Raw genomic sequence first — 25,998 nt, 5'->3', positions numbered from 1 at the left:
TGAACGCCTGTGTTTCAGTCTCCTTTATATTTATACATATATATATGTCCATGTGCTTTCAAAAGTAAACCCTCTTCCAACTTCACATCTCTATCTCTCCTGAAATGTCAACATTCAACCATCTGTTAGATCTTCAACCCCAAGAACAAATTTGCTATGTGCAATGTGGTTTCTGCACCACAGTTTTACTGGTAAACTGTTTCATTTCAATCTATTCACTCAACCAAATTAGAATTTATTGTTTAATTTCAATTATTTAATCTAATTTGTTTATGTTTATCTATTTTATATCTAGGTTGTTGTACCATATAGTTGTTTATCTATGGTCGTTACAGTCAAATGTGGCCATTGCACAAGTCTTCTTCCAGTCAACATGATGGGATCAACTTTTCTTCCTCTTCATTTCTCTTCTTTTGTTGATGATCAAGAAGAGGTATGGTTTTATATTTCTTTTCAGTATATTACTATTCTTTATCACACCTTATGTTAAAATGTATCAGCTTTAATGTATGACTCTTATCACATGCAGCCAATGGTGGAAGCTTCTGGAGAAGAAAATTTTTCTAAATTAAGCTTGAGCAAACATAGCTCTTCCCCTCTCACTTCATCACTTGAAAACGACGACGATGATGATCTTGAAGTAGTAAACCATGTCGTCAACAAGCGTAAAACTTTACTTGATTAATCTTATATATTCTTCAATTAGAATTGATCTTTATAGGTATCCCACATGATAAAAGGTCCTATATGCCATACACAATAAGGTTTTTAATATGAGAATTAATATGCCATTTATATGAAACACTATTCATCAAGTTATTTGTCTAGGATAGTGTATGTGTCTTCATGATGAACTTATTTATTATAATTTATGTGTATGTCGCAGCCCCCGAAAAGAGACAACGTGCCCCATCCGCATATAACCAATTCATCAAGTAAAGTACTCATTTAAGTTAATTAAGTATTTTAGGTTGATTTAAGTAATATTAATGGTTAAGGTTAATTCACTCTGATATGTACATTATCAGAGAAGAGATCAGAAGGCTGAAGACACAAGATCCCAACATGTCTCATAAGCAAGCCTTTAGTACAGCTGCCAAAAATGTATGTTTTTTTTTTAATTCTATCAAACTACAAGTGTGTGTGTGTGTGTGTTTATATAGTTAAGGGAACAAACATTTTATAACACACACATGATATATATACCATGAACTCAGATTAATTATGTGAAGTTTTGTCTTGTCTTTCAGTGGGCCCATTCACCACTCATTCAACAGAATGAAGAAGATAAATCAAAGGGCTCAGGTGGTGAATCCACAGGCATGGTTCAGGAGCTTGGTTTGGACCAGCCATCTTAAGTTGACATATCTGATCATAGAGTGCAAGCCGCATAACATGTTACGGATTAAAATATCGATAGTGACTATAGATAAGTAATTAATCTTCTATGTATAGGTTTGTTTTGCTTCAAAAATTAACATGTCCTATGAGGAGTAGCTACCGTTTATCGTTTAAGTAATCTAATTTAGCTTGTGCGTCTATTTTAATATGAGTAAGGTAAACAAAAGTTTTTAAGTGATACAATTACCATAAGAAACCCTCTAAACTTTAGTTCCTTCTCATTAAAATTTTCAAAATATAAAGTCGTTAAAATAAATATCGAATTAGTATAACGTTACCACATAGATGGGAGCAAGTCCTTCTGTCAAGAACTTGCAGGTTCCTTCACAAAGGAAAAGAAAAGCCCTAGCCTTAAATGACATTTGTGTAAGTGACCCCATGGAGTTAAGAACCATGAGTTGTTCTTTCCATTTTAAGAAGCTTTTAGGGGTTCTATAATGTACAAATAATTGATCTAATGAGGCATGTAGTAGCTGGCTAGATGCTCTTGGGGTTTGAAGTAGTTGTGATCCAAGACCTTCAATTCTCAAATTTAAGAGTGACAAATGATTGACATTTGACAAAACCTTCTTCATGTGCCATTTGGAAATTATAGCAAAGTTGCTTTTTACACTTGTATTTATTGTTAGTTGAGAAATATATATTATAAACTTAAGATTAGATTGTGATGTTACAGGAAGAAAAGGTTACAATGTTTTAGGTTTTAATTAGACAACACTTCAAAAATTACTACTCCAACATAAAAACATATATAAAATAAAACATCAACCAAATATTAATATTCTTCAAACCCTATAACTATGACTCAAGGGTACGTTACTAAATAGGTAGACTCTTTTGAGTCATTGACATTGTTGGACAAGTTGATTCATTGGGTTTGAGTATGCTATAAGTTCTTTATATGTAGACCCTCGGGTTTTTCTGATTATGATAGTTCTATCGATCGGTTAAGTTGGAGATTTTATCAAACATATGACACTCAGGGTGTGCTTGCATGCTGGTTATGAAGGAATGTCTTATTTTTCTTTAATATCTCAAATGATGATTCCTTCTCCCAAACCTTTGTGTTTTATGACTATATCCTGCAAAATAAATTAAGATTTACAAATTGAGGAATAGCTTGAAAGTTCTATCATCTTATTAATTTTTATAGAAGGAAATGAAAGGAAAAAAAAAACTCTAGAAGTGTTGATTGGTGTACCATTAAAGAATTAATTGATGAATTGAAGAAAAAGAGTCCAAAACTATATACAAGACAAAAGAAATAAAAGCTGAAAATGTAAGGAAGATGGAGTAACATACTCATAAAAAGTCTTGAAGAAGTAGCATGGAAATTATATGCTTGGAAGAATTCTATGTTTTCTTTCTGTAGTCCCCTCCACACTGTCAATTGTACATGAATTCATAAATGGGTTAATTGCTCAATTTTGAACTTAATTGGTTAATTATACCGATAATCCCAAAACAATACATATAAATAAAAATATGTATACGGTTTTACTTCGTAAATTTGTAGAAGTAATAAAAACTGAAATAATTTGCCTAAGTATATAAAAATAAAACTAAAGAGTTCACATCCATAAATACATATACATATTATATACATGTGTATATGTATGTGTGTAGGATGATTCTATACAAAGTGGAAAATGTGTGCACAAACACATAAAGAATCGAAGACGAGACATAAGTATTTTAGGATGAAATAAATTATAAGTGAATTTTAGATGGCACTATTTTAGTGGTTTGGGCACATCAAATAAATCGCCAAATCTAGACAATTTAGATGCACTATAGTGGTTTGAACGCATAATTATAATCACCCAATTCTTTCATTCATCATACCTAACTTGCACTTATCGTTGTATCATAAGAGACACCAATAGGTTTAGAGTTTAGGCATATCATTGTAACGTTAGACATATTTTTATAATTAGTTTAAATGCATTGCTATAATCGTAGACTAGTGTATCAATATATTTTAAAAGAACACTATTCTTTTGATTAAATATTATAGTAATATTATACTCAAATAGAAAAATAAAAAAAAAATCCTCTTTTTGTTATTTATAGTTTAAAAAAAGTAAAATTCCTGATTTTATTATATATAGTTTCAAAAATAATGAATTATATATTAAATTAGTTGACTTTCAAATAACTAACAGAAATAAATTTAAATGAAAATGGTGAACAATGAATGTTATTTCTTTTTTGTCACTTTGATAAAAATCGTTCCATCACTCCAATCTTAACCACTAAAAAAATTGTGACCATGGTCCCCTTTCTGAAACTTTTTCACTTTGTTTTTTATCGGATTGTATGTATGTATAGAGTTGTGTTCCCTAAAAAGATTAGGGTGAAACGAGGATGTGACATTATAGATGCATTGGTTTTATAGTGAGTGGTATTTTTGCTCATTTTGTACGCTTGTATCATGCCACGTGTAAATGAACTTTGTAAATGGGATAGACGCATATATGCACAGTTGTAAATGAGTTGGACGCATATGCACACCATGTATGGAACCCAATACTAACTTGAACGTACATCTTCATAATTGTAAATGAGTTGGACGCATATCACATCGATCATGTAAACGTGTTAACAAATCATGCAAATACACATTTACGCCATTGTACCTTTAAACACGGTTTATAAAAATATCAATACTATACTATCAAACTAATTAAAGACAATTAAAAAATGTAAAATTTTATCAAGTGTGTATAGAAAGTTATTTATTTATTAAACAACTTGATGAAACTATTTTTAACCGAAAAATCAACAAAATGAAGTCGCCACCATGTTAATACTAACCTTTGGCTTGTTACACATATATACGTGTGTATGACTAAATTACATGTTCTCTAGTAAGTGAAATGCTATATTTAGTCCTACCTCTTGAGAAATCGTCCATTTGACACCAAAAGTTCACTTGAGTGAATTTGATTATGAACTAGTGAACTAACATAAATAACAAGTTGACTCGGCTGATCTTTTAAGTAAGTTTTAAGAAATATTAGTATTATAGTGATGGGATTTACAATAAAGATTAATAGTGATGAGATTCAAGCAAAAGAGTAAGGAGGATTAAGGTCGGCCCGTTAGGCTTTTCAATCTAGGCATGGGTCTAGGGCCAATAAAGATTAAATTGCCGTCATGAAATCAGAGTAAGGAGGATTAAGGTCGGCCCGTTAGACTTTTCAATCTAGGCATGGGCCAAAAATTTGGTTTGATTAAATTGCCGTCATGAAATCATAGTTACAATAAAGATTAATAGTGATGAGATTCAAGCAAAGAGTAAGGAGGATTAAGGCCGGCCCGTTAGACTTTTCAATCTAGGCATGGATCTAGGGCCAACAAAAATAAGGGCCTCCAGTTTTTAGAAAGTCTTATATATTGTATATATGTATTATGCCCAAATAAAAAGCAAAACTAAACCAATTTTTTATTATAGGATCCCTGATAAAAAATGTTTAGGAAAAAAGACCAGCATTCAAAATTAAACTATATACATAAATACAACAACTATCGACCATGACCATTCGACCCCACCCCAAAGCTAGAAAAATTAATTTTAGAGTTAAGCGACATTTACGTCCCTGTAGTTTGTTCACTTTTGCCATTTAAGGTCAAATTTCAAAATTGCGCCATTTTCCTCACAGACATTTTGGAAATTATTTCAGTCCAAAAAATAAGCACAGTTAAATAAATTCAATTAGCTTAGGGGTAATCACAGTCAAAATTGCAGTTGGCCGGGATCGAACCCGTGACCAGCTGCTTAAGAACAAACGAACTTTACCCCTAAGCTAACTAAATTTTTTAACTGTGGTTATTTTTTGGACTAAAATGATATGTTTCCAAAATGTCAGGACGGAAAACGGTGCGATTTTGAAATTTGACCTTAAATGACAAAAGTGAGCAAACCACAGGGACGTAAATGACACTTAACTCTAAATTTTATTAAAACATATACTATATCCATACAAGACATTTAGCTTTCAAAAAAAATAACTTCGTCCGTTCTAATCCCGGGTAAAAGAGGAGGGTTTCATTACTAAATATTTTGAAATAGATAATTTTTCAAAAGGACCTTCATTTCTTAGTTCGCTTAGGGTCTCTAAAAACGTAGAAACGGCCTTGGTAAGGATTAAGAATAAAGAGTTATGAGGGTCACTTAGTTATGGTTCGGTTAATTAATAACTTTGATACTCTTCTAATGTTTGTGTATATATGCGCCATATTCAACCAACATATTCGTGATGTTTTGAAATATATACGAGGGGGTTTAGCATGCATCTTGTTAGTGAATTAGGTGCTGATCGATAACATATATAATGGTGTTACATCTTGTTAGTGAATTGGGTAACACCCTTTTTGCATCAATTGTACCGGTGTAGGTGGTTGGTTCTCTATGATCATTTCACACAAAGTGATGATCACATGACATTTATTATATATACTATAGCTAGATTTCATTGCAATCTTTAATTTGAACTGAAAGGATATATTTGTAGCATACGAGCCCTTAACACAATAATGTAATACGGTAACCATAATTAATGTGCAAGATCGAGCATGCGTGTGTGGGAGAGAGTTATGTAACAAAAAAGAAAACCTGTAAGTGTGACGACTGGATGAATGCAGGCATGTTTGGCAAGAGCCCAAACACACTCATCTCGGTGCATTTTCAGCAACAGACACCTCTCTATAAGATGTTGAACCTACATATATAATTCATCGTTTAAACCTAGCTCATCAACTAATATGCATTTTATATACCCAATCGATCATAGTAACATAATGTGTATAGTATGAATATAAGTGTGTGTGCGTGTGTAATGTTTTAAATATATATATAGAGAGATCATTGATATATACATACCAGTCTAATATAAGTAATGGGGTGGCAATGAAAACATGGTAAAGATGGCTGGCAACTGTGATACTTGCGCTTCATGAATCTTTGTTTTTGATTAAAAAAATGGACAAAGAAACAAAGAGAATGAAAGAAGCTTGTTCAAATTCTTTATTAGAAAATAAAAGAGCGGTACGGTGTGACAATTGAATTCACTTGAAGAAGAAATATTATTATAAACCTCTTTTGTTTTTCTATCTATATATACACATATATGGGCATAAATGTATGTTATCTTGGAGATATCCAAGTGAAAGGAGCAAAAGGCAGAAGGAATCCAAATGAGAGATTCATGTCATCTCGTTGGGGATAAGAGAAATCTATATTTAATTTCCCAATTCAATTCACATGATGTCTTTATGCGTCGAGTTGAGTGACGGACCCAGAAATTTTTTTATGGGAGTTGCAAATTTTTTTTACAGAATTTAGCTCTCTAACTATATAAAAAAAATTTGGTTCATAGCGGGTCGGATAGGGTCAGGTCATGTAAAACAAGTAAACGTAAACAAACGAAGTTTCAGGGCGGGTCAGATCAGATCAGGTCAGGTTGGGTCAATTTCAATTTTCAAACAATCAAACCCTATTTCCTACTTCCTATCACATTAACAGACAAAGTTTGAAGTAAAACAGTAAACACATCATAGGTAAGTAAAGAAACAACAAAAAACTATCAACATTCAAACCATCCCTACTTCTATATTTCATAATAATTAAATAAAACAATAATATAAAAAAACTTATCTAAAACATAGTTTAATCTTTAATTAGAAGAATCCGATGAAAAAAAGTGGTTCAACCATTTTCCTCTTGAGAAATCGCGTCATATTCCATACTCTCAGTTTTTATCACATATAAATCGCTCCATAAGTTTATAAAACAACACTAAACACTTACACAAAATAAACAATTATATTCAATCAATACCCCTGTTCATAATTTTTGAACATTTAAGCCCTAGTTTTAAAAGTTGATTGGTAATCATTTAAACAAACAAAGCTTAAAATAAAACAACAAAATTATTAACTAAAAGTTTAGAACAACTAAAAAACATCAAAAAAACATAAAACGACCAAACCCTTATACATTTATATTTTCTCCTAATCACCGCATAAAACAACAAAAACAATCAATAAGGAAAGGATACCCGTTCTAAGTTGGAATTCCGGCGTAATAATGTTCGGAACAGCCGGAATTTTGAATTTTCCGGCCAAAAAACTCGTCCTGTAGACTGTAGTCGTTGGGCGTCTTTTTTGAGCAGGATTTAGAATTCGAATGGATCATGGGTGGGTTGGTTTGGGTTATTTTATTTAGTTCACAATCTTTGGACTTGTGTTTGGGCTTGGTAGTTGGGTTAATAAAATTAGATTGTAGATTGGGTTAAGTAAAGTAATTAAGTGGTTAAAGAATAATTATATCAATTGTGTTATATACTTATATATTCATAATGATCAGTGTTTATTTTTTATTTTTTTATAAATTCATAATATTTTTTTTCTAAGGACGGCGGTTCAAAATTTTCAAAGGATGCGGTTGAAAAAATCCAAAGACTACGATTGAGATTTTCTACAGAAATTAGCACTAATTTTTTTTTCCATAGAGTGCGATCTCCCCACCCACCATTGTGGTAGATCCGTCCTTGGTTGAGTTATGATTGGGGTTTAATGATTGGTTGTGTTTCATGATTGGTTACCAACATGCCATGTGTTTCCACTATATTTCACTAAAGACGTGTAAGCTAGCGTAGTCACAATAATATATAAATTGGCAACGTGGTTCTCTTTACTACACCCTTTTGAACTTGGAGTCCCAATAAGAATTTGCACCACATAACCAAAGTCATCAAACTTGAATATCTTTTGTTTGAGTCTGTACTTTAACTTTCATCCTTAAACCTCTTTTTTTATTAAAGTAAGGGATTGTTTGGTAGTCTCTAAATGGTCATTAAGAGAATATCTCTTAAGGGAACTATTAAGAATTTTACCAATGAAAAGGTAGAAGAATGTGACATGATGATTTACCATTCAGAGGTTACCTCTTATTCATTCAGAGGTTTTAAACCATTAAGAGATAGCATCTGAATGGTCATTGAGAGACTACCAAACAGCCCCTAAAACTTGTGAATTGTACCAATGGGGTGGTGGTCCATTGGCAAAGACAAAACCTTTAAAATACCTTGAGAGGGGGAGGTCTTGGGTTAAAGTTCCACAGACGACATGAATAATAGAAATTTGTCGTTCAAAAAAAAAACTTTGAATTGTGATCTAGATCGAAGTTTTGATTCACATTTATTTAGTTACTTTAATTATTTTCCTATTAATTTCAGATTTCAAGATTTGACGTTTCATGGAAAATCTATATCCGTTTTGTAAAAGGAACGTTTGATGTAATATTTAACGTTAATTCAAAAATAATATTACTCTTTTTAGTGTAAGGATTAAACACAAACGAGTCTTCAATATAATCAAAATGACCTAAACATTAAACATTAGAAGTGAAGAAAGTTTTTTTTTTTTTTTGCACGCCCCTTGTACAATCTAAATTTTCCACCTCTTTGAATAAAGGGTGGATACCTTACCACCACACCATATCCCTTAGGGACGAATAATATTACTTTTCCTTAAGAGCGTGTTTACAAATTTTACGACAATACTTCTGTTATGCGTTAATCCGGCATCATTCTTGGGCTTCAGCATGAATATGCGAGTTATTAAAGGGTTTATAACCTTAACCGAAACAAGAAAAACACAGAAAACTATTATTAGATGATAACAAAACAATTAAAATTACTATAGTAATAATTAAACTGCATAAAAGCAGGGCCGGCCCATACATGTTAAGACCCTAGGCACAGGCCTAGGGCCACCCAAGTTCAAGGGTCACAAAATTTCTAACTAATTTTCTTTGTACTTGGCCCATGTTAAAAGTCTAGCCCAAATTCTGATAACCAAATACCCATAAAAAACTTGAAACGCTGAAACTGATCTCCCTATATGCGACGCTACACTGTAAACAATACTTCAGATCCAGTCAACCAGTCCTCCATGGGTGCGACGATTCGATGAACATTCCCGCTAAATGCGGCGTTGGTTGAGTGATCTGAAATCCTCGCAAATCGGTTGAAGATTACACGGTAGGTAAGCACAAAACATTAATTGAATATTCTCGTTAGGGGTAATGATAATCATCGCAAATCTTAAATCCTCAATCTCAATTGAAGATTACAATAGATAAAAACTATTGCTCAGCCTCTTGATTTTCGTTTATCAATCTTGATTTTGCTCAGCTGTAACACCTCGAATTTTTGTGTCCAATAATGTGTTAACACGTGTCATTTGTTTACACGTGGCATTGATATTAAATAAAGGACTAATATTGACAAACCTTGAAAGTATATAAATTCGAGGGTTATAAATGTCAAACAAGGGTAAATATACTGTATAGTAACCCTAAGTGGTGCTTGTACCTTCAAACGAATAAATCATGGATCGTACGAAAGCGAAACGCGGAAGAAAGTGAGAGATTATAAGCTACAGGGGTTAACTGTGTCAACATGTTTAATTGTACCTCTGAGTGACCCTTTAACGCTCCCGAAGCTTTGTAACAGTATTATACGCTCACTAGAATATACTGTATAAATTCCACAAAGTTCCGTTTTAAAAACGAGAAAGTTATGATCGAATTCGTATGAGAAGGGTTAAAAGCGTCAACAATGAAAGTTAAGGCTTTCCGAATAATTAATAAATTAACCGGGGACTTAATAATGCGGGTAAATAACACGAGGTCCCTAGTTGTAATTAACCGAGGGCCAAACCGCAAAGTTACCCCTTCAAACCCGAAAGGTCAGGTTAATAATTACGAAAGATTTCGTTATTAATTACCAGGATTTCGTAATGATTACAAAAGATTTTAAAAACCTGAAAATCAAGCCTCTCGCGACCCGCATTGTGTTTTGGGTTAAGTGGAGGCGGGCCGCGAGCCCCCTAAGATACGCGCCTGATTTTTAAACATCAGGCGGCCCGCGTTAAAATGTGCCTAAACCTCCAGGCGGGCCGCGTGGGACGCCCAGATGCAGAATGTTTGGACAGACTTGCCTTTTGAACTTGTGAACGATCATTTGGACAATTAGTGCAGCATGGGTGCCCTCTACTTGCCTCCTAGCATCAGGGGCCACCTGCCCATCATCCATGATCAGTTGTAGGGTGTTGTGTGATGATCTTGGGTGCCTTGCTTAACTATAAATAGACCCCTTGTGCTCATAACTTTCATCACAACTCAAAACACTTCTCTGGTCACTTCTAAGAGCTCTCAAGCATTCTTCTTTGTTCTCTAAGCAAGTCTCAACTTCTGTAAGTCCATTAGATCCTCTGTAGTATGATTTATACTTAGTAAATAGCTAAAACCAAACCGTCGTAAATACGGTTTGACTTCAAAATAAATCCGTAATGGCTCAGGCTTATGACGGATCAAAAGTAGTTATGAGTTGGTATTTATGTGGGTAATAAACCCCTAAAAGGGTTCCCTCTGATCACCACTCTAACTATGTCGAATGTCGAGTCAAACGTGCACTTAAAAAGTCAACAGAAAGTCATTTTGCCATTTTGTACATAATCTGTAATGTATATGCTATGAAACCTGTTTTGGCACTCATAAAACATGATATTAAGTATATAAACTTGTTTACGCTCGTTTGAATTGACCATTTGCTATATTGACCCGGTTCGGAGCTGAATGTCGCAAAAGTTTGACTTTTGCTTTGACTTCAGTTCTGACCCGTTTTAGTGAGGTATAGATATGCCTTAGGACTCTGTTAGGACCAGGTTACATGATGGTATAACCCTCTGTGACCGGTTCATTGTTTGTCCGAGTCTTTTACGCATTTCCGTTAATCACCTAAAAGTTGACCGTCACGGCCTTTTTAAAATAAAACGAGTATTTCGGACGCGTGAATGGACTATAACCTTGCTTACTAAATTATAAGCATGTCCTTAAAGTTTCACGTCAATCCGAGGTCTAGAATGAGAGTTATGCTAAATGGCGCATTTATAAGAAACTTTTGTAATAAACGGCGCAATTAGCATAACGCCTATCTAAACCTAGATTTCATCACCAAAACTTTCACCCACTGTTATAAAATAATATTTTTGGAATTTTAGAGATTTTTAATAAATTTTACCTTGCTCATAACCTGCGGTTATGGCTACGGTTCGGTAAATACCGAATATGCCCTTTTCGGCCAAAACTTGAGTTCTACAAGGTCTTTTGACCCGATTCCAATTGCTACTGATTTTAAATAATAAATAAAGTATTTTAGACTTTACAAACTGTTCGGGAAACTCAGATTTCCTGTAGAACTCGAAAAGCCCTTTAAAAGTCTTTAAAATGACCGAAAAACCCCTACGGGGCGTAATATTAACTTAAACTCGTTACGGGCATCACGGAAGGTATCCTACTGATACCACAACCTATTTAAGGCATATTGACTTAGGAAATAAGCGTAGGACTCTCATGGTTAACCGTTGTGCCTATTGCGCGCATGATTCGGCTTATGAAACTAGTTTTCATAAATTAGCCGATATGGGTCAAACCATATTATTTTGAACCCGAAATCCAGAGTGTGAACCTTAAACCCATATAAAACAAGTCTCTGAACTTGTTGGGTCAGAATCACACTCCATTCTCGGTTTTCGCCTTTTCGCGCGATTAAACCGTATTTATATTTCGGAACCAACCGGTCTAGGCTACGGCCAATATAAAGACCCGTTAGGATTCTAATAGGTTAATTAAAACCTTCGTTCCAGAGTAGGAGCCCCAGTAAAAGCTACCTGTGACGTAATCTATTAAAGGAATATACTCGCAAAGGTAAATACTTTTAACTTATTTTCCCTATACGGGCTTGGGATACGGTATAATATTTACCGCTTGATTGAGCATCATATCTTCCATTGCTTAGGTGGTTAATTGAATAATGTGATCGGCTCATTTAAACAGTTTTGTTTCTTAAAAGCCTTTGGGGGGTTAATGACCGTTGTCCCGGATATCCTTGGCATCATTTTACGAAATGGCCACGACCTCGACATCCCGGTGTAGGCGTACACCCGGTATATTATGTCGACACTATTATTTAAAAGACGTAGCCGTTGGTTTTCATACTACGGTTTTACGCAATGTGGTGTGTCTATTAATCTTTAACCCGGACAGGATCCGGGCTACTGAACGCATAAAAGGACATGTAATACGTTCACAAGATTTTAATAATTTTCCCAAGTTATAAAAGAGTTTGTGCCTCGTGCATTCAAATCAATTTTAATAAACATTTTCAAATGTGTCAGTTGAACGTATTTACCAGTGTAAACTGACGTATTTTCCCAAAAAGATTAAATGCAGGTACTACACGAAATTGGCTGGTAGTAGCTTCCTGGCATCGTGATAAGTCTCGCAAGCTTGATGCTGTATCTGACTGAACAATACTTTATTATTATTTTGATCCCCTGTGGATACAGTTCGACTTCTGTAATACACTAGATATTACATTCAAAAGGTTGAATTATATTTATCTTTTTGCTTCCGCTGTGCCTTCATATAATTGTGTGGTTTGACTATATTGTTGCCAACTACGTCACGGTAATCCCCCACCGGGCCCACCGGTGATACACGTGGAAATCGGGGTGTGACATCAGCCTCTTGAAATCACTCATCCCGTCAAGTAATGATAACCAATTACTATAAGTCAGGAAATTCAAGTTGGCTATTGCACAGGTAAGTTTAGATTTCAATTACTATTTGTTAGGTAATTTCAAACTTTAAAATTGTTATTTGTTAAGGAATTTCAGATTTTCTATTAGTTTCTTAAACTTTTGTTTAGCCTCTTAGGGAAGTTGGTAGCTTAGAAGAACTTGAATTAGAACAATTTGCCTCAATTAAAGCTAGAAAATATATAACTTTCAAAAAAAAAAATAACTTCGTAAATTATAAACTTTTTAGTTTATAATTGTCGGTCCTAAGCCCAGGTAGGAGGAATGTTTTGTTATTAAATATGTTGAAAATGATAACTTTGCAAAAGGGCCTCCACTTCGTACTTCACTTAGGGTCTCAAAAAACGTAGGAACGACCTTGCATAAAAGTATATATAATTTTAGAGTTAAGTGCCATTTTCGTCCCTGTGGTTTGGTCACTTTGGCCATTTCAGTCCATTTTTCAAAAATGCGCCATTTTCGTCCCCCACGTTCTGGAAAGGTGCCATTTCAGTCCAAAAATCATAACCCAGTTAAGTAAGTTAGTAAATAAGGACTGATTGTGTAAATTTGTAACATAAAAGGACTGATTGTGTAAATTTGTAACACCACCACCACTAGCCCTGCCACCACCACCACTCCGCTGCCACCACCGCCACCACAGCCACCACCGCCACCACAGCCACTGCCACCACCACCACCACCGCCACCACAGCCACCACAGCCACCACCACCGCCACCACAGCCACCACTGCCACCACCGCCACCACCGCAACCACAGCCACACCGCCACCACAGCCACTGCCACCACCGACAATCATCACGTTGATCATCATCAACAGTTCTTCGAACCACAGCCACTGCCAACGTATCATCATCATCATTCAATAACATATCATCTGGCTTGTGCGATCAGAAGTTCATCATCATCATTCAATAACATATCATCTGTGTTCTTCATCAACGTATCATCATCAGTCACCGTTCCTCCACATCTTCTAGTCACCATATCATCTCCATTAGAACCTGCAACATCACTTTCCTTTGTGCTTCGAATCTCACCATCCTACCTGCAACTTCATCAACCCACATCGACACCGATTCCGATTTCGCACACCGAAACCGCACACTTCATCATCTTCTTCGTCTCCGGTGTTCCACCCGTCACAACTACGACACCGCATCACTACACCGTCGTTCAACCAGAATCATCATCCGTAGTATCGGTCATCTTCTCCGCGACCTCCTCCGACATCACGTTCATTAGCATCGTCACCGTATTCATCTCAGTTCCTGTTATTCATCTCCGTCGAGCATCATCGTCGAACTCCGGTCACCACCATTCATTCATCGTCACCGTTGCCGATCATCTCTATTCTCCGACACATTCCGATCTCTGTTCACCTTCAACCTCCGTTCAAATTTCTACTACCAACCGTTAGCACCGCAACCTCCTCACCTCCGATCACCTTCACCACCACTTCCGTTCATCATCGAGTCTATATCATCGGGATCTCACGGTGTAGGGTATTTTAGAAACGGTGATGATAGTGGTGGTGGTGGTGGGGGCAGTGGCTGTGGTGGCGGTGGTGGCTGTGGTGGCGGTGGTGGTGGTGGTGGCAGTGGCTGTGGTGGCGGTGGTGGCGGTGGTGGCAGCGGAGTGGTGGTGGTGGCAGGGCTAGTGGTGGTGGTGTTACAAATTTACACAATCAGTCCTTTATGTTACAAATTTTCACAATCAGTCCTTATTTACTAACTGACTTAACTGGGTTATGATTTTTGGACTGAAATGGCACCTTTCCAGAACATGGGGGACGAAAATGGCGCATTTTTGAAAAATGGACTGAAATGGCCAAAGTGACCAAACCACAGGGACGAAAATGGCAGTTAACTCATAATTTTATGAGTAAGCTGCAATTTTGGTCCCTGTGGTTTGGTCAATTTTGTCACTTTAGTCCAAAACTCAAACTTTTTGCATCTGGGTCCCTGTGGTTTCAGTTTTATTGCCATTTTGGTCGAAAAATGAAATCAGATCATATTTGTCTTATAAAATTCTGTTATTTTGTCATTTTCTGCAGAGGCAAAATGATCATTTCTCTTTTTATAAATAAATACCATATTTTATAAGACAAATATGACCTGATTTGCCCATGAGGAAATGACAAAATTGCAGGATTTTATAAGACAAGTATGACCTGATTTCATTTTTGGACCAAAATGGCAATAAAACTGAAACCACGAGGACCCAGATGCAAAAGGTTTGAGTTTTGGATTAAAGTGGCAAAAGTAACCAAACCTCAGGGACCAAAATGGCAGTTTACTCTAATTTTATTTTAACATACACAAGCTCACATATATAAATTAACCGTACTTTAACTAGACGTGAGTATGAGTCGATTCAACATGAATCAAAGTTGAATCGAGAAACGATGTTGAATTTGGTTTTTGAATTTTCTACGTTTGGTTTTGTGAGTTATAGTTATACAACGAAGTGAACCTATATTGAACTAATAATCAACAATGGAGATTAGGGTAAAGCTAGCTCATATTCATATTAACAAAAGAACAGATGGGAATTACAGAGAGAGAGTTAAGATGAGACCATTTAATACAAGTTAATTGAATCCTTTATTTGACTGAGTTATTCATAGTATATAAAGTGGTTGTGAATGAAGGAAATATTTATGTGAGTGAGTTCTCATAGTATATAAAGTGGTTGTGAGTGAAGAAAATACAAAATATTACTATTTATTAGTAAATTTAGAGAAAACATTGTTCACCCATTATAATTTTTTATTGTTTTTGAAGAGGTTGTGACTAGAGAAGAGAGAAAATGTAACCATAAAAGTATTAAGAAAATATTATTTAATTTAAAATAAATATAATACTTTTTAGTATAATTATATAGACAAACGTAAAGGTCCAATATGAGTACTTGTTTGAGTAAATTGTCATTTTAGTCTCTAAGGTTTGATCAAAATTGACACTTTAGTCCAAGTAGTTTTTTCTTGCCATTTTAGTCCAGATAGTTTTGTTTTCTATCATTTTAGTCCTTGACTTTTGTTATTTTTTTTTTTTTTTTGCCATTTTCATCCAACCCTCTAACTCCATTCAAAAAATTTAGTTAACTTAGGTGAATTTTGGTCAAACCATATTTTTCTTTCTTTTTTTTGCAGGTGTGATGGTATGGGGATGGTGTTGTGCCCGTTAACAATGAAGATGATGGCGGTGGTTGTTGGTTTTACGATTATGACGGTAGTGTTGGTTGATGACGTGGGTGGCGGAAAAGTGGTCGGCGGTGGTGGAAATGGTGAGTGGTGATGGTGGCGGGGTGGGTGGTGACGGTGCAGGTAGGTGGTGACGATGATAGAAGGTTGTGATGGGGTGGGTGGTGGGAGGTGGTGGTGGTGGTCGATGAAAATGGCAAAAAATGACAAAAGTCAGAGATTAAAATGACAGAAAACAAAACTATTTAAACTAAAATGACAAAAAAAACTATTTGAACTAAAGTGACAATTTTGATCAAACCTTAGAGATTAAAATTACAAGAGTAAATTGTTATTTTAGTCCCTGAGTTTTGTCCAAATTTGCCATTTTTGTTCAAATAGTTTTTTTTTGCCTCTGGTCCCTGACTTTTCCCTTTTGTTGCCATTTTGATCACATACACTAACTCCATCCAAAAACTCCATCTTTAACCAGGGGTATTTTGGGGATTTTCATTTTAAATGTTTTCAATTGCCATTTTGATCCAATTCCATAAAATCAAAAAAATTCCAAAAAATTCTAAAAAATCATAAAAATTCTAAAAAATTATAAAAAATACAAAAAATCCATTTCGATGCGAACCGTTTCGAACCCGAACCGTTTCGAGCTGAACCGTTTCGACGCGAATCGTTTCGACACGTACCGTTTCGACCCGAACCGTTTCCAGCTGAACCGTTTCTAGCTGAACCGTTTCGACCCGTACCGTTTCGAACCGAACCGTTTCGACCCGTACCGTTTCGACCCGAACCGTTTCGACCCGTACCGTTTCGACCCGAACCGTTTCGAGCCGAACCGTTTCGACCCGTACCGTTTCGAGCCGAACCGTTTCGAGCCGAACCGTTTCGACCCGTACCGTTTCGACCCGAACCTTTTCGAGCCGAACCGTTTCGACCCGTACCGTTTCGAGCTGAACCGTTTCGACGCTTACCGTTTCGAGCTGAACCGTTTCGAGCTGAACCGTTTCGAGCTGAACCGTTTCGACCTGTACCGTTTCGACCCGTACCGTTTCGACTCGAAACGGTTCAGCTCAAAACGGTTCAGCTCGAAACGGTACGGGTCGAAATGGTTCAGCTCGAAACGGTACGGGTCGAAACGGTTCAGCTCGAAACGGTTCGGTTCGAAACGGTACGGGTCGAAACGGTTCGCATTGAAATGGTTCAGCTCGAAACGGTTCGGTTCGAAACAGTTCAGCTAGAAACGGTTCGGTTCGAAACGGTTCAGCTCGAAATGGTTCAGCTCTAAACGGTTCGGCTCGAAACGGTTCGACTCGAAACGGTTCGCGTCGAAACAGCTCAGCTCGAAACGGTTCGGGTCGAAACGGTACGGGTCGAAACGGTTCGCGTCGAAACGGTTCGTGTTCGAAACGGTTCGCGCCGAAATGGATTTTTTGTATTTTTTTAGAATTTTTATGATTTTTTAGAATTTTTTGGAATTTTTTTGATTTTTTGGAATTTTTTTGATTTTTTTGAATTGGATCAAAATGGCAATTGAAAACATTTAAATTGAAAATCCCCAAAATACCCCTGGTTAAAGATGGAGTTTTTGGTTGGAGTTAGCGTATGTGATTAAAATGGCAACAAAAGGGAAAAGTCAGGGACCCAAAGACAAAAAAAAAAACTATTTGGACTAAAATGGCAAATTTGGAAAAAAGTCAGAGACTAAAATGGCAATTTACTCAAATTACAATTTACTCTACTTTTAATCCTATACTTTTCCTTTCCCCTCTCATGTTGGGCCTTTTGATCACCATTGACTGGCCTTGGATTGCTGGGCTTGGCCCAGTTTGATGTGGTTGCTAGTAATTGAGTGAACACCCACATAATACGATCCATAACATACAAAAAGTTGGTTAACAAGCGGTTCTTAGTCCATTCAAGCTCATTTCGATTGATATATTCAATAAATATTTTTGTAAAAAAAAAAGAGTATGCAAATTTGTAGAGTAGAAAAATGAGACAAATGATATATTACTAATAAGAATATATAAACGATAGTTTGTGTTGTCGATTTGATTCGTTTATTTCAATTTCGTATACACATATAAGTATAACCGATTAACTGCAATATAAATATGTTATACAAAAGCCATAACCAAATTTTGTTGATTGGTTCTATATATATTTAGGTTTTCGTTTTTAAACATGTAGGAGATGCATAGTTGGACTTCAATCGTCATTAAAAGTATATTAAAAGTATTTGAAGTGTCCATACTCCATAGACTTATAAATTAACTTTCCTCATACCCAGTTTCAATGTGTACAAATCCAAAAACACTAAGAATATTTTAACATATCGTAGGGACGCATCTAAATAATAAAATAGTATTTTACAGTCCCTCATGAATATACAGTCTATTTCAAGGACAATGCTCCCAATACATTCCCAATTAATCACTTAATTTTCAGCTCCACAAAAATCAAATAATTGTCATCACGAACAAATGAGTGCTTGCTTGGTCGGGTTGATCGTGCTCAAAAATCAAATAATTGTCGTTACGAATAAATGAGTGTTTATTAGAAGCCAATCGAAATAATATCAAAAGAATCAATTGATTATTCATCTAGTTTTTTTAAACTGGTCACACAACTTCCTAGTAATATATTCATGTGACAAAAAGATGTAGTTTTTATTGGTTTCGTATTTAAATTATATGTCTAAGTACTAACAACCCCATATTCATTTTCCAATTATAATATATTAATAAGAAGTAGATAGTTTGAAACCCATTCTTAATTTCTTACTCATTAGACCATCTAAAATGCATTTATCTATAACTAGATATGGCATGTCACTTCTTCATCTTTCACCAGACAATTTTTTACAACCATTCTTTCATTATTCACTTACTTATACCTAAGGATGGCGGTGATGGTGCCAGGTTTAGCGGCAGCAATGGGGGTAGAGATAGTGGCCATGAGTATGTAGTGAAGAAAAACAACGGTTAGGGTTGGTGCCTTGGAACCCATTTGGACCCTTTTTAAATTAGCAAGTTTCATAATAGTTGCCCGTTTTGACCCCTTGACTAATTTACGTATTACCCAAATTGACTGGTTGACTAGTTTGAGGTGACCAAATGAACCGGTATACACTTTATTTTTGCTCAAATCAACCCATATATATATATATATATATATATTTTTTTTGAAAAGTGGATCATGATTTTCACCTATAACCATCGCCATAACATACAGGAACAGGATTAGAGCCAAAGAAAAAACACTTGATTAAATACAATAATGAACCAAACATATGTAAACAAAAGCAAAAATTCCAACCACAAGACACGTTACTTATTTAATTAGTTATCATTATGACTAATCATATATGAAATGTTTAACTCTATGGTTTAGTTTGTAATTTTACTTGCATTAAAAGGGTTAATGTGAAATTTACGTCTAATGAAAATTTAGATTAGTCCCATTGGCCATTACCCAGACAAAAATTTTAGGCTCATTCATCATCATATGTCACATACTCAAAGGAGTTGAAAAGTTTCATATGTCATAATGCTACTAAAACATTAATAAGATTTTGGGAGTTACATACGTTATGAGAGGTACACTTCCACACTTACCGTTTTAACCGTCTGGCAAACAGGACAAACAGGCGTAAAACTATCACAGTCTTTACACAAACTTAGGTGTCTACAAGGCATAACCAAAACCGACACCTCATTCGCCCTACAAGCTTTACATGTAGACTTCCCGACATTGTTTGTTAATCCAACATAATCATTAGATGACACTTCAGCATCAGTGTCTCCAAATCCTTCTTGAAAACGATTGTCGTTTCCACGAGTCAGTGCCTGTTGAAGATTTGTTTGCAGTAAGTTGACCATTGACTCGTTGTACTTTGCTCTGTAGTGCCAGTTTTGGGCTTCGTTCGCCACCTGTTTTACTCTCTCCATAAGTTCCTTGTTTTTACGGTTGATGTTTTCTATTTCGATTTCTTTTTCATGTAGTTTATGTTTTACCCCTTTCTCGATAGCCGCCAGAAACGAACTCATGTGTCTCTGCCTTATGTCTCGAATTCCTTTCAACATCTTTTCTTCCTGTTAAATACCACTTTACTATTCTGTATTGCAAAACCAAATAGGCCAAATTGCATAAAATATAACATAGTTCGGTCTAGTTTAAAATGTCATTTTCGACCAAAGGTTTGTTTAGTTTTGCGATTTTGATCCAAAGGTTTGTTTTTTCTCATCTGGATCCAAAAGGTTTGAAATCTTGCCATTTTCATCCGGCTCGTTAACTCCATCCAATTTTCTTCGTTAAGTCAGGGGTATTTCCGTCTTTTTTGTTAACTTAAAGGGCAATTCAGTCTTTTTCACTTTATGTAAAAAGACCGAATACCCCTGAAAAAGACTGAATTGCTCTTTAAGCTAACAAAAAGACTGAAATACCCCTAGCTTAACGGAGAGAAATGGATGGAGTTCACGCAAGATCCAGATGAGAAAGAACAAACCTTCGGACGAAAGTCCCAAAACTGGCCAAACCTCGACGAGAATGGCATTTTACTCTTCAGTCTAAAATATACGTATACGCATATATTTTGTATACAAATCATCGGTATGGCAGTATGGAATGGTACCTGAATCATAAAGAATCTTTCAAACTCTTCTTTGTGCTGATCAAGTTCCGTTGTAATACTATCGCCAATAGAAGACATGACTGACGGTGCTAAAGTCATACTTGCACTTGCTGAAGTGACTGATGAATTACGTTCCTCGTCATCATATGATAATTTTAAGCCGGTTGATACATGGTGTGGGGTCGGGATAGTTGAAGGTCGATCAGAATCATCGTGATAAAAGTTGTGATTCAGTGAAATCGGAAGTTTATTTTGCGTAAAACTAGCATCGACTTCCCTTGTGCGTTTGTTGGGCCGAAAAGCGGGACTATTATGGTCATAATTTACTGCACCAATAATAGAGATTGGTAAATCGAAAGAATTTAACGCCTTATTAGAAGATTAAAAAAAGTTAACATGAGTAGAAATTCACCTTTTCCAAATAGCTGCAACTGATTTGACGCATTGGAAGGATACTGGAAAACGTTCTCGTCAAGAAAAACAGGGGGTAAGGAATTCTTGTTACTTCCTCCCAACATTGTCTAGAAATGATTTATACAAAAACAATCCACCTAAAAAAGAACAACGACGAAAGGAATTAGATTTTGAAATGCACAAGTAGCCAATGTCAAAAGTAATGCCTCTACACCATCAAAAAATAATGCACATAGCAACATAAGATTCCCACAATAATTTAGAGAATATGTGTCCATAAAAGGCTAGTAATAATATACTAAAATAAGAAAGATTTTAGAAAGATGCGAAACCAAGAACGGGGGTAATACGTAATTTAGAGAATATGTGTCCATAAAAAGCTAGTAATAGTGCAGCTGTGCGCGTAATTGATTGGACATAATGCTGTATCGAGATCCTAAAAAATCAATGCTAACAACAACAATAACAACCTTGGTTTAAAAAAGCGCGAGGCGCTCCGAAGCGTTTTGGTTCCAAAAGCTTTAAGCGAAGCTTCAAGCGCGAAGCGAGAGCTTCACGTATACGAAGCGATCAAAAAAATATATATATATATATTTGTACACATCAATAAGACATATTCTACTTGTTAACCAATAATAAACACAAAAACATGATTAAAAAACATACTTAACACATAAAAAACATAGTTAAAACATAAATTAAAGTCGATTATTGGAGAAAGTATGAAGAATCGATGGAGAAGAGGGAGGGAGCGGCTGAAGATGTTTACTAACGTTCTTTTTTTAGGGTAAAGAAGTAGCGGGCCTCGATTAAACCCTATTAGAGACTATTGGGCCTAAATAAAAAACCCAAATCTGACCTGATTGGGCTGAAGCGTCGCTTCAAACCGATGGCGCTTCGGGCTTAAAGCGCGCTTCAAAACGCTTCACGTGATTTGTCGCCTCAGAGCAAAAAAAGCGACAACCCTAGCGCTTCATCGCCTCACGCTTTAAGCTCGCTTTTTTAAACCAAGATAACAACAAGCATCCGCAGTAAATCCCTATTCATAGGTTTTAGGATCAATGGTAACAAAATAAATGGAGAAAAAGCCAAATTTTGGGTGAAAATTAGCTCAAGTAAAATGACGTTGAGTTACAATGTAGCATGCCGTAAATCATACGATGCAAAGCACTACATTGGCACAGGACTAAGAAGCAATGAATCAAGCACACCATAAATTCACAACAAATATTCAACTTAACTAAAGATGGATGCCCAAGTCAATAAAAACCAAAATGTTTGATAGCAGGTCAGTGATTTAACTGAATAAGAATTGGCTAAGGCATGCTAATCAAGCCCTGCACACATCTACAATCTCCATGAACTGTTTCTTTTAAATCCAACCAGTCAAGTCATCAATCATCAAAAATTCCAAACTGAAGAACCTTCATAAACTAGGAAAAATTCACCAACAAGAAAATCATCTCTACTCAACCTAGCTAAACTATGTCACCTGTTCTCATGGATAATGGCCTAGTGGTAGGGAGGCTCGGGTTCTCCAATGGAGACCCAAGTTCAATCCCCAATTGTGTCACTTTGGTGGATTAGGCAATGATGGATAGAGCCTAGCCTCTTTGCAGAGGTGCCAGGTTCTATCCCGAGCCCACCCGGGTTTTCGTCCCACCCTGTGTTACGCCAGATAGTTGGTTCAACTCTTGTAGTGGCACAACGTCTGTCAAGTGGCAGTTGGCGGTACGGTTTCCCGGGGAACGCCGAAGCCAAACTCTGAAGCCAACATGGGCCCAGTTAAGACAACACAGTCTAGCCGAAGTGGGGCAACGAGGCTCTCCAATTTGAGAAGTGCGGTGGCCTAACACAAGAAAGTCATCGTTCCAAAAAAAAATACTATGCATGTTGTCATTCTTTATGTGCTTCTTATAATGTAATATAGTTCTTTATAAATGATAGTTCTCTTCCCTTGTTTATGGTGTGAAGTTTAATCATTCACATGGTATTAATAGATTCAGCCTCAATCAAAGTATCAACTATCAAATAATCAAACAATCCTTCTGACTTTTAAATTCCAACCACAACAAGTTATCTACTTAATTAGTCTTCTCCACAACAAATCTCATAACATTGCACATGATAAAACAACATTTACTCCTTCAATTGCAACTGCACCTACAACTAGAGGTGAGCAATAACCGAACCGTTAACCGAAAACGGAAATTAACCGAAACCAAATTAACCGAAAATCGGTTATCGTATATTTTTGCACCATCGGTTAACTGAAATTAACCGAACCGAATCATTTAAATCTTCTTATATTTCTAGCTTTTATACCTCCATTTCTTGTTTTATACTTCCATTTCATGTGTCCTCCATTTTATTTATTTATACATCAAATTCATGTATTTATATATGTATTTCGTATATTTTTACCTCCGTTACATGTATTTCTAAACAAAAATTTTATCCAGTGTTTGGTTTGGTTATTAACCAAAATTAACCGAACCGAACCGAAAACCGACAGATTAACCGAATAAACCGAACCGATTAACCGATGAAAAACCGACAGATTAACGAATAAACCGAACCGATTAACCGATGACTTACTTTACGGTTACGGATAATGCTAACCGAACCTAACCGTGCACACCCCTGCCTACAACTCAAAATTGAAAATAAAAACGAAAACATACAACGGGAAGATTAAACAGTCAAAATACTTCTTATATCATCAATCGCAAATTAAAAAAAAAAACAAAGGAATCAAATACTACCTCAATCACTCGATCCTGCAAATTCGCAAACCGAAAACAATCGCCAATCCACTTCAAAAACTGTATTCGATGAAATAATTTACGAGAAAAAAAAAAGTTATACCTGAAATTGATTAGAGAAGTTATTGAGCGGTTACACAAACGGTGGAGTATGACGAACGGACTGACGGTGACGGACGTTGAGCGGTTGAGAGTTGAGAGCAAAAATGTGTGTTCTTCATCTTCTTCTTATAATGTATATATTTCATTTATATTTATTTATATTTAATATTTAATATATTTCTGACAGAGGGACAGAAAAAAGAAAAATAAAAAGTAAAGGCGGGGAAATACGTAGAGAGTGGGGCCCACCAAACACGCGACCCACCAAATTTCTGGAATCACGCCCCCTACTCCTCGATCCATTAGTTCTTGGAATTACCTAATTGCCCTTCGATTTTTGTTTATTTTCTGGATTTATTTATTATGGCACACGTTTATTGATTATCATGTTTTGGAGATTTAATCAAATCTAGTTGTGTATTTTCTCTTTTCAATCCGAATCAAGGGTCGATTTAATTCATTCAGTATTTTGTTTTTATTTAGGTTTTATTTCCAAAATATTTTTTGTGAAATAACCTTTCTAAAAAAAATAATTATATAGCAAGTGAACCAGGTTTTATAAATTAAAGTCAATAAAATATTTATATGAGTTTAAAACACATAACAATATTATTAAGATTTAGGGGTTGTTTGTTTCAGCTATTAAGACATCTTATCTGAAATTGTCAGACATTTGTCTCTGGAAGTTTAAACATTATACTGACTCTTAATATAATATTTCGGAACTCTTATTGATTCAGTAGTTAATGGTTCAGATCTCCTACTGGTTCAGCACTTACTTATTCTAAAATTGCCAAACAACCCCTTAACTTAGATAGTTATAATTTTCTAAAGCCTTCAAATTTATTTAGTAAGCTCTAACCAATGTTTTAATCTTTGGATCAGTTATTAAGCATTCGTCAATCGATCCATTGATCGTACTGATTTCTTAAAAACCTTGTTACGTTATAACAATTAGGCGTGTAACAAATATAAATAAACTATGAAACTATTTTATTTTTTGGTGTACACATGTAACATTAATAAAATACGAAATATGAAATAGAATGTGTTATGCATGGTTTTTTAAAAACAACCGTGTTTGTACACGGGTCTTACTACTAGTATTTTGTAAAAAAAAAAAAAAACAAACATCTTGTGATTGTAAATTCATGGTTTTGGTCTAGCTTGAATTATAAACCGTATAAAAATTTTATCGACTTTTTCTGATGTTATTTGAGTTCTAGTATAATAATTTAACTTTCCTTGACCAAAACTTTAATATGCATGAAAAATATTTGTTGAGCGGTCAAATACAGTGTTTCTATTAGACAAGAAGGTACAACATCTTTAAAGACGTGAACAATCATTATAGTTGATTTAGAATTAGGTGTATACAATAATTATGTAGCAAACATAACCACTACGCTTGTCACGTTATATAAATAATAATTAATCATGTCTATTAATGTGGTGTATGTATTTGATGGTTTATAAATTAAAACATTAGTTTTTTTATACTTTATAAATAAAACCAAATTGTTACAAAACTGAAATACCGTATGAACGGTTCGATTTCATATTTTGAGTTTGACTAGTCTCTAAATAAACAAATTAGATGTTGTTGGATAAATAGTAAACACATGATGATAAAAGTCTTAACATTGAACATACCCACAACTCTAATAACTCAGAAACATACATTGAACGTATAGCGTTTGTTCATTGTTGCCTAAACAGTAAGGACACATGCTAATCAAACTTTATCTTCATTGGTCTTGAAACGTACCCACAACTCTAATTTTCACAACTCTAATACACACTTGCCATCGCT

The 25,998-nt window shown here is 35.3% G+C and overlaps 3 protein-coding genes across 4 annotated transcripts; 1 reads left to right on the top strand and 2 right to left on the bottom strand.

Annotated features, from left to right (window-relative positions):
• The first annotated feature begins 42 nt into the window (after nt 1-42).
• LOC110921122 (axial regulator YABBY 4) lies at nt 43-1,539 on the top strand. The gene is made up of 6 exons (XM_022165394.2): nt 43-191; nt 296-433; nt 530-665; nt 887-935; nt 1,029-1,104; nt 1,251-1,539. Exons 1-6 carry the CDS (start codon nt 105-107, stop codon nt 1,356-1,358), a joined length of 594 nt encoding a protein of 197 aa, XP_022021086.1. The 5' UTR covers nt 43-104; the 3' UTR covers nt 1,359-1,539.
• Nucleotides 1,540-2,158: 619 nt separating this feature from the next.
• Nucleotides 2,159-6,622, bottom strand: LOC110921123. Its single transcript, XM_022165395.2, has 4 exons — nt 6,287-6,622; nt 6,020-6,125; nt 2,704-2,784; nt 2,159-2,483 (listed from the first exon to the last, which is right to left on the bottom strand). The coding sequence occupies exons 1-4, from the start codon at nt 6,359-6,361 to the stop codon at nt 2,428-2,430; spliced, it is 318 nt and encodes a 105-aa protein (XP_022021087.1). The 5' UTR covers nt 6,362-6,622; the 3' UTR covers nt 2,159-2,427.
• Nucleotides 6,623-19,794: 13,172 nt separating this feature from the next.
• LOC110921037 (probable BOI-related E3 ubiquitin-protein ligase 3) lies at nt 19,795-24,333 on the bottom strand. Of its 2 annotated transcripts, none has more exons than XM_022165302.2 (4): nt 24,187-24,333; nt 21,317-21,455; nt 20,905-21,230; nt 19,795-20,365 (listed from the first exon to the last, which is right to left on the bottom strand). In XM_022165302.2, exons 2-4 carry the CDS (start codon nt 21,420-21,422, stop codon nt 19,862-19,864), a joined length of 936 nt encoding a protein of 311 aa, XP_022020994.1. In that variant the 5' UTR covers nt 21,423-21,455; nt 24,187-24,333; the 3' UTR covers nt 19,795-19,861. The 2 variants fall into 2 exon arrangements, with proteins under 2 accessions (XP_022020994.1, XP_022020995.1); XM_022165303.2 differs by lacking the exon at nt 24,187-24,333 and adding an exon at nt 24,084-24,168.
• Nucleotides 24,334-25,998: the final 1,665 nt, after the last annotated feature.

The sequence above is a fragment of the Helianthus annuus genome, chromosome 17 (genome assembly GCF_002127325.2).
Source record: "Helianthus annuus cultivar XRQ/B chromosome 17, HanXRQr2.0-SUNRISE, whole genome shotgun sequence".
Lineage (NCBI taxonomy): Eukaryota > Viridiplantae > Streptophyta > Magnoliopsida > Asterales > Asteraceae > Helianthus > Helianthus annuus.
The sequence above is the reverse complement of the archived record's forward strand: the minus strand, read 5'-3'. Positions and strand labels throughout refer to the sequence as shown.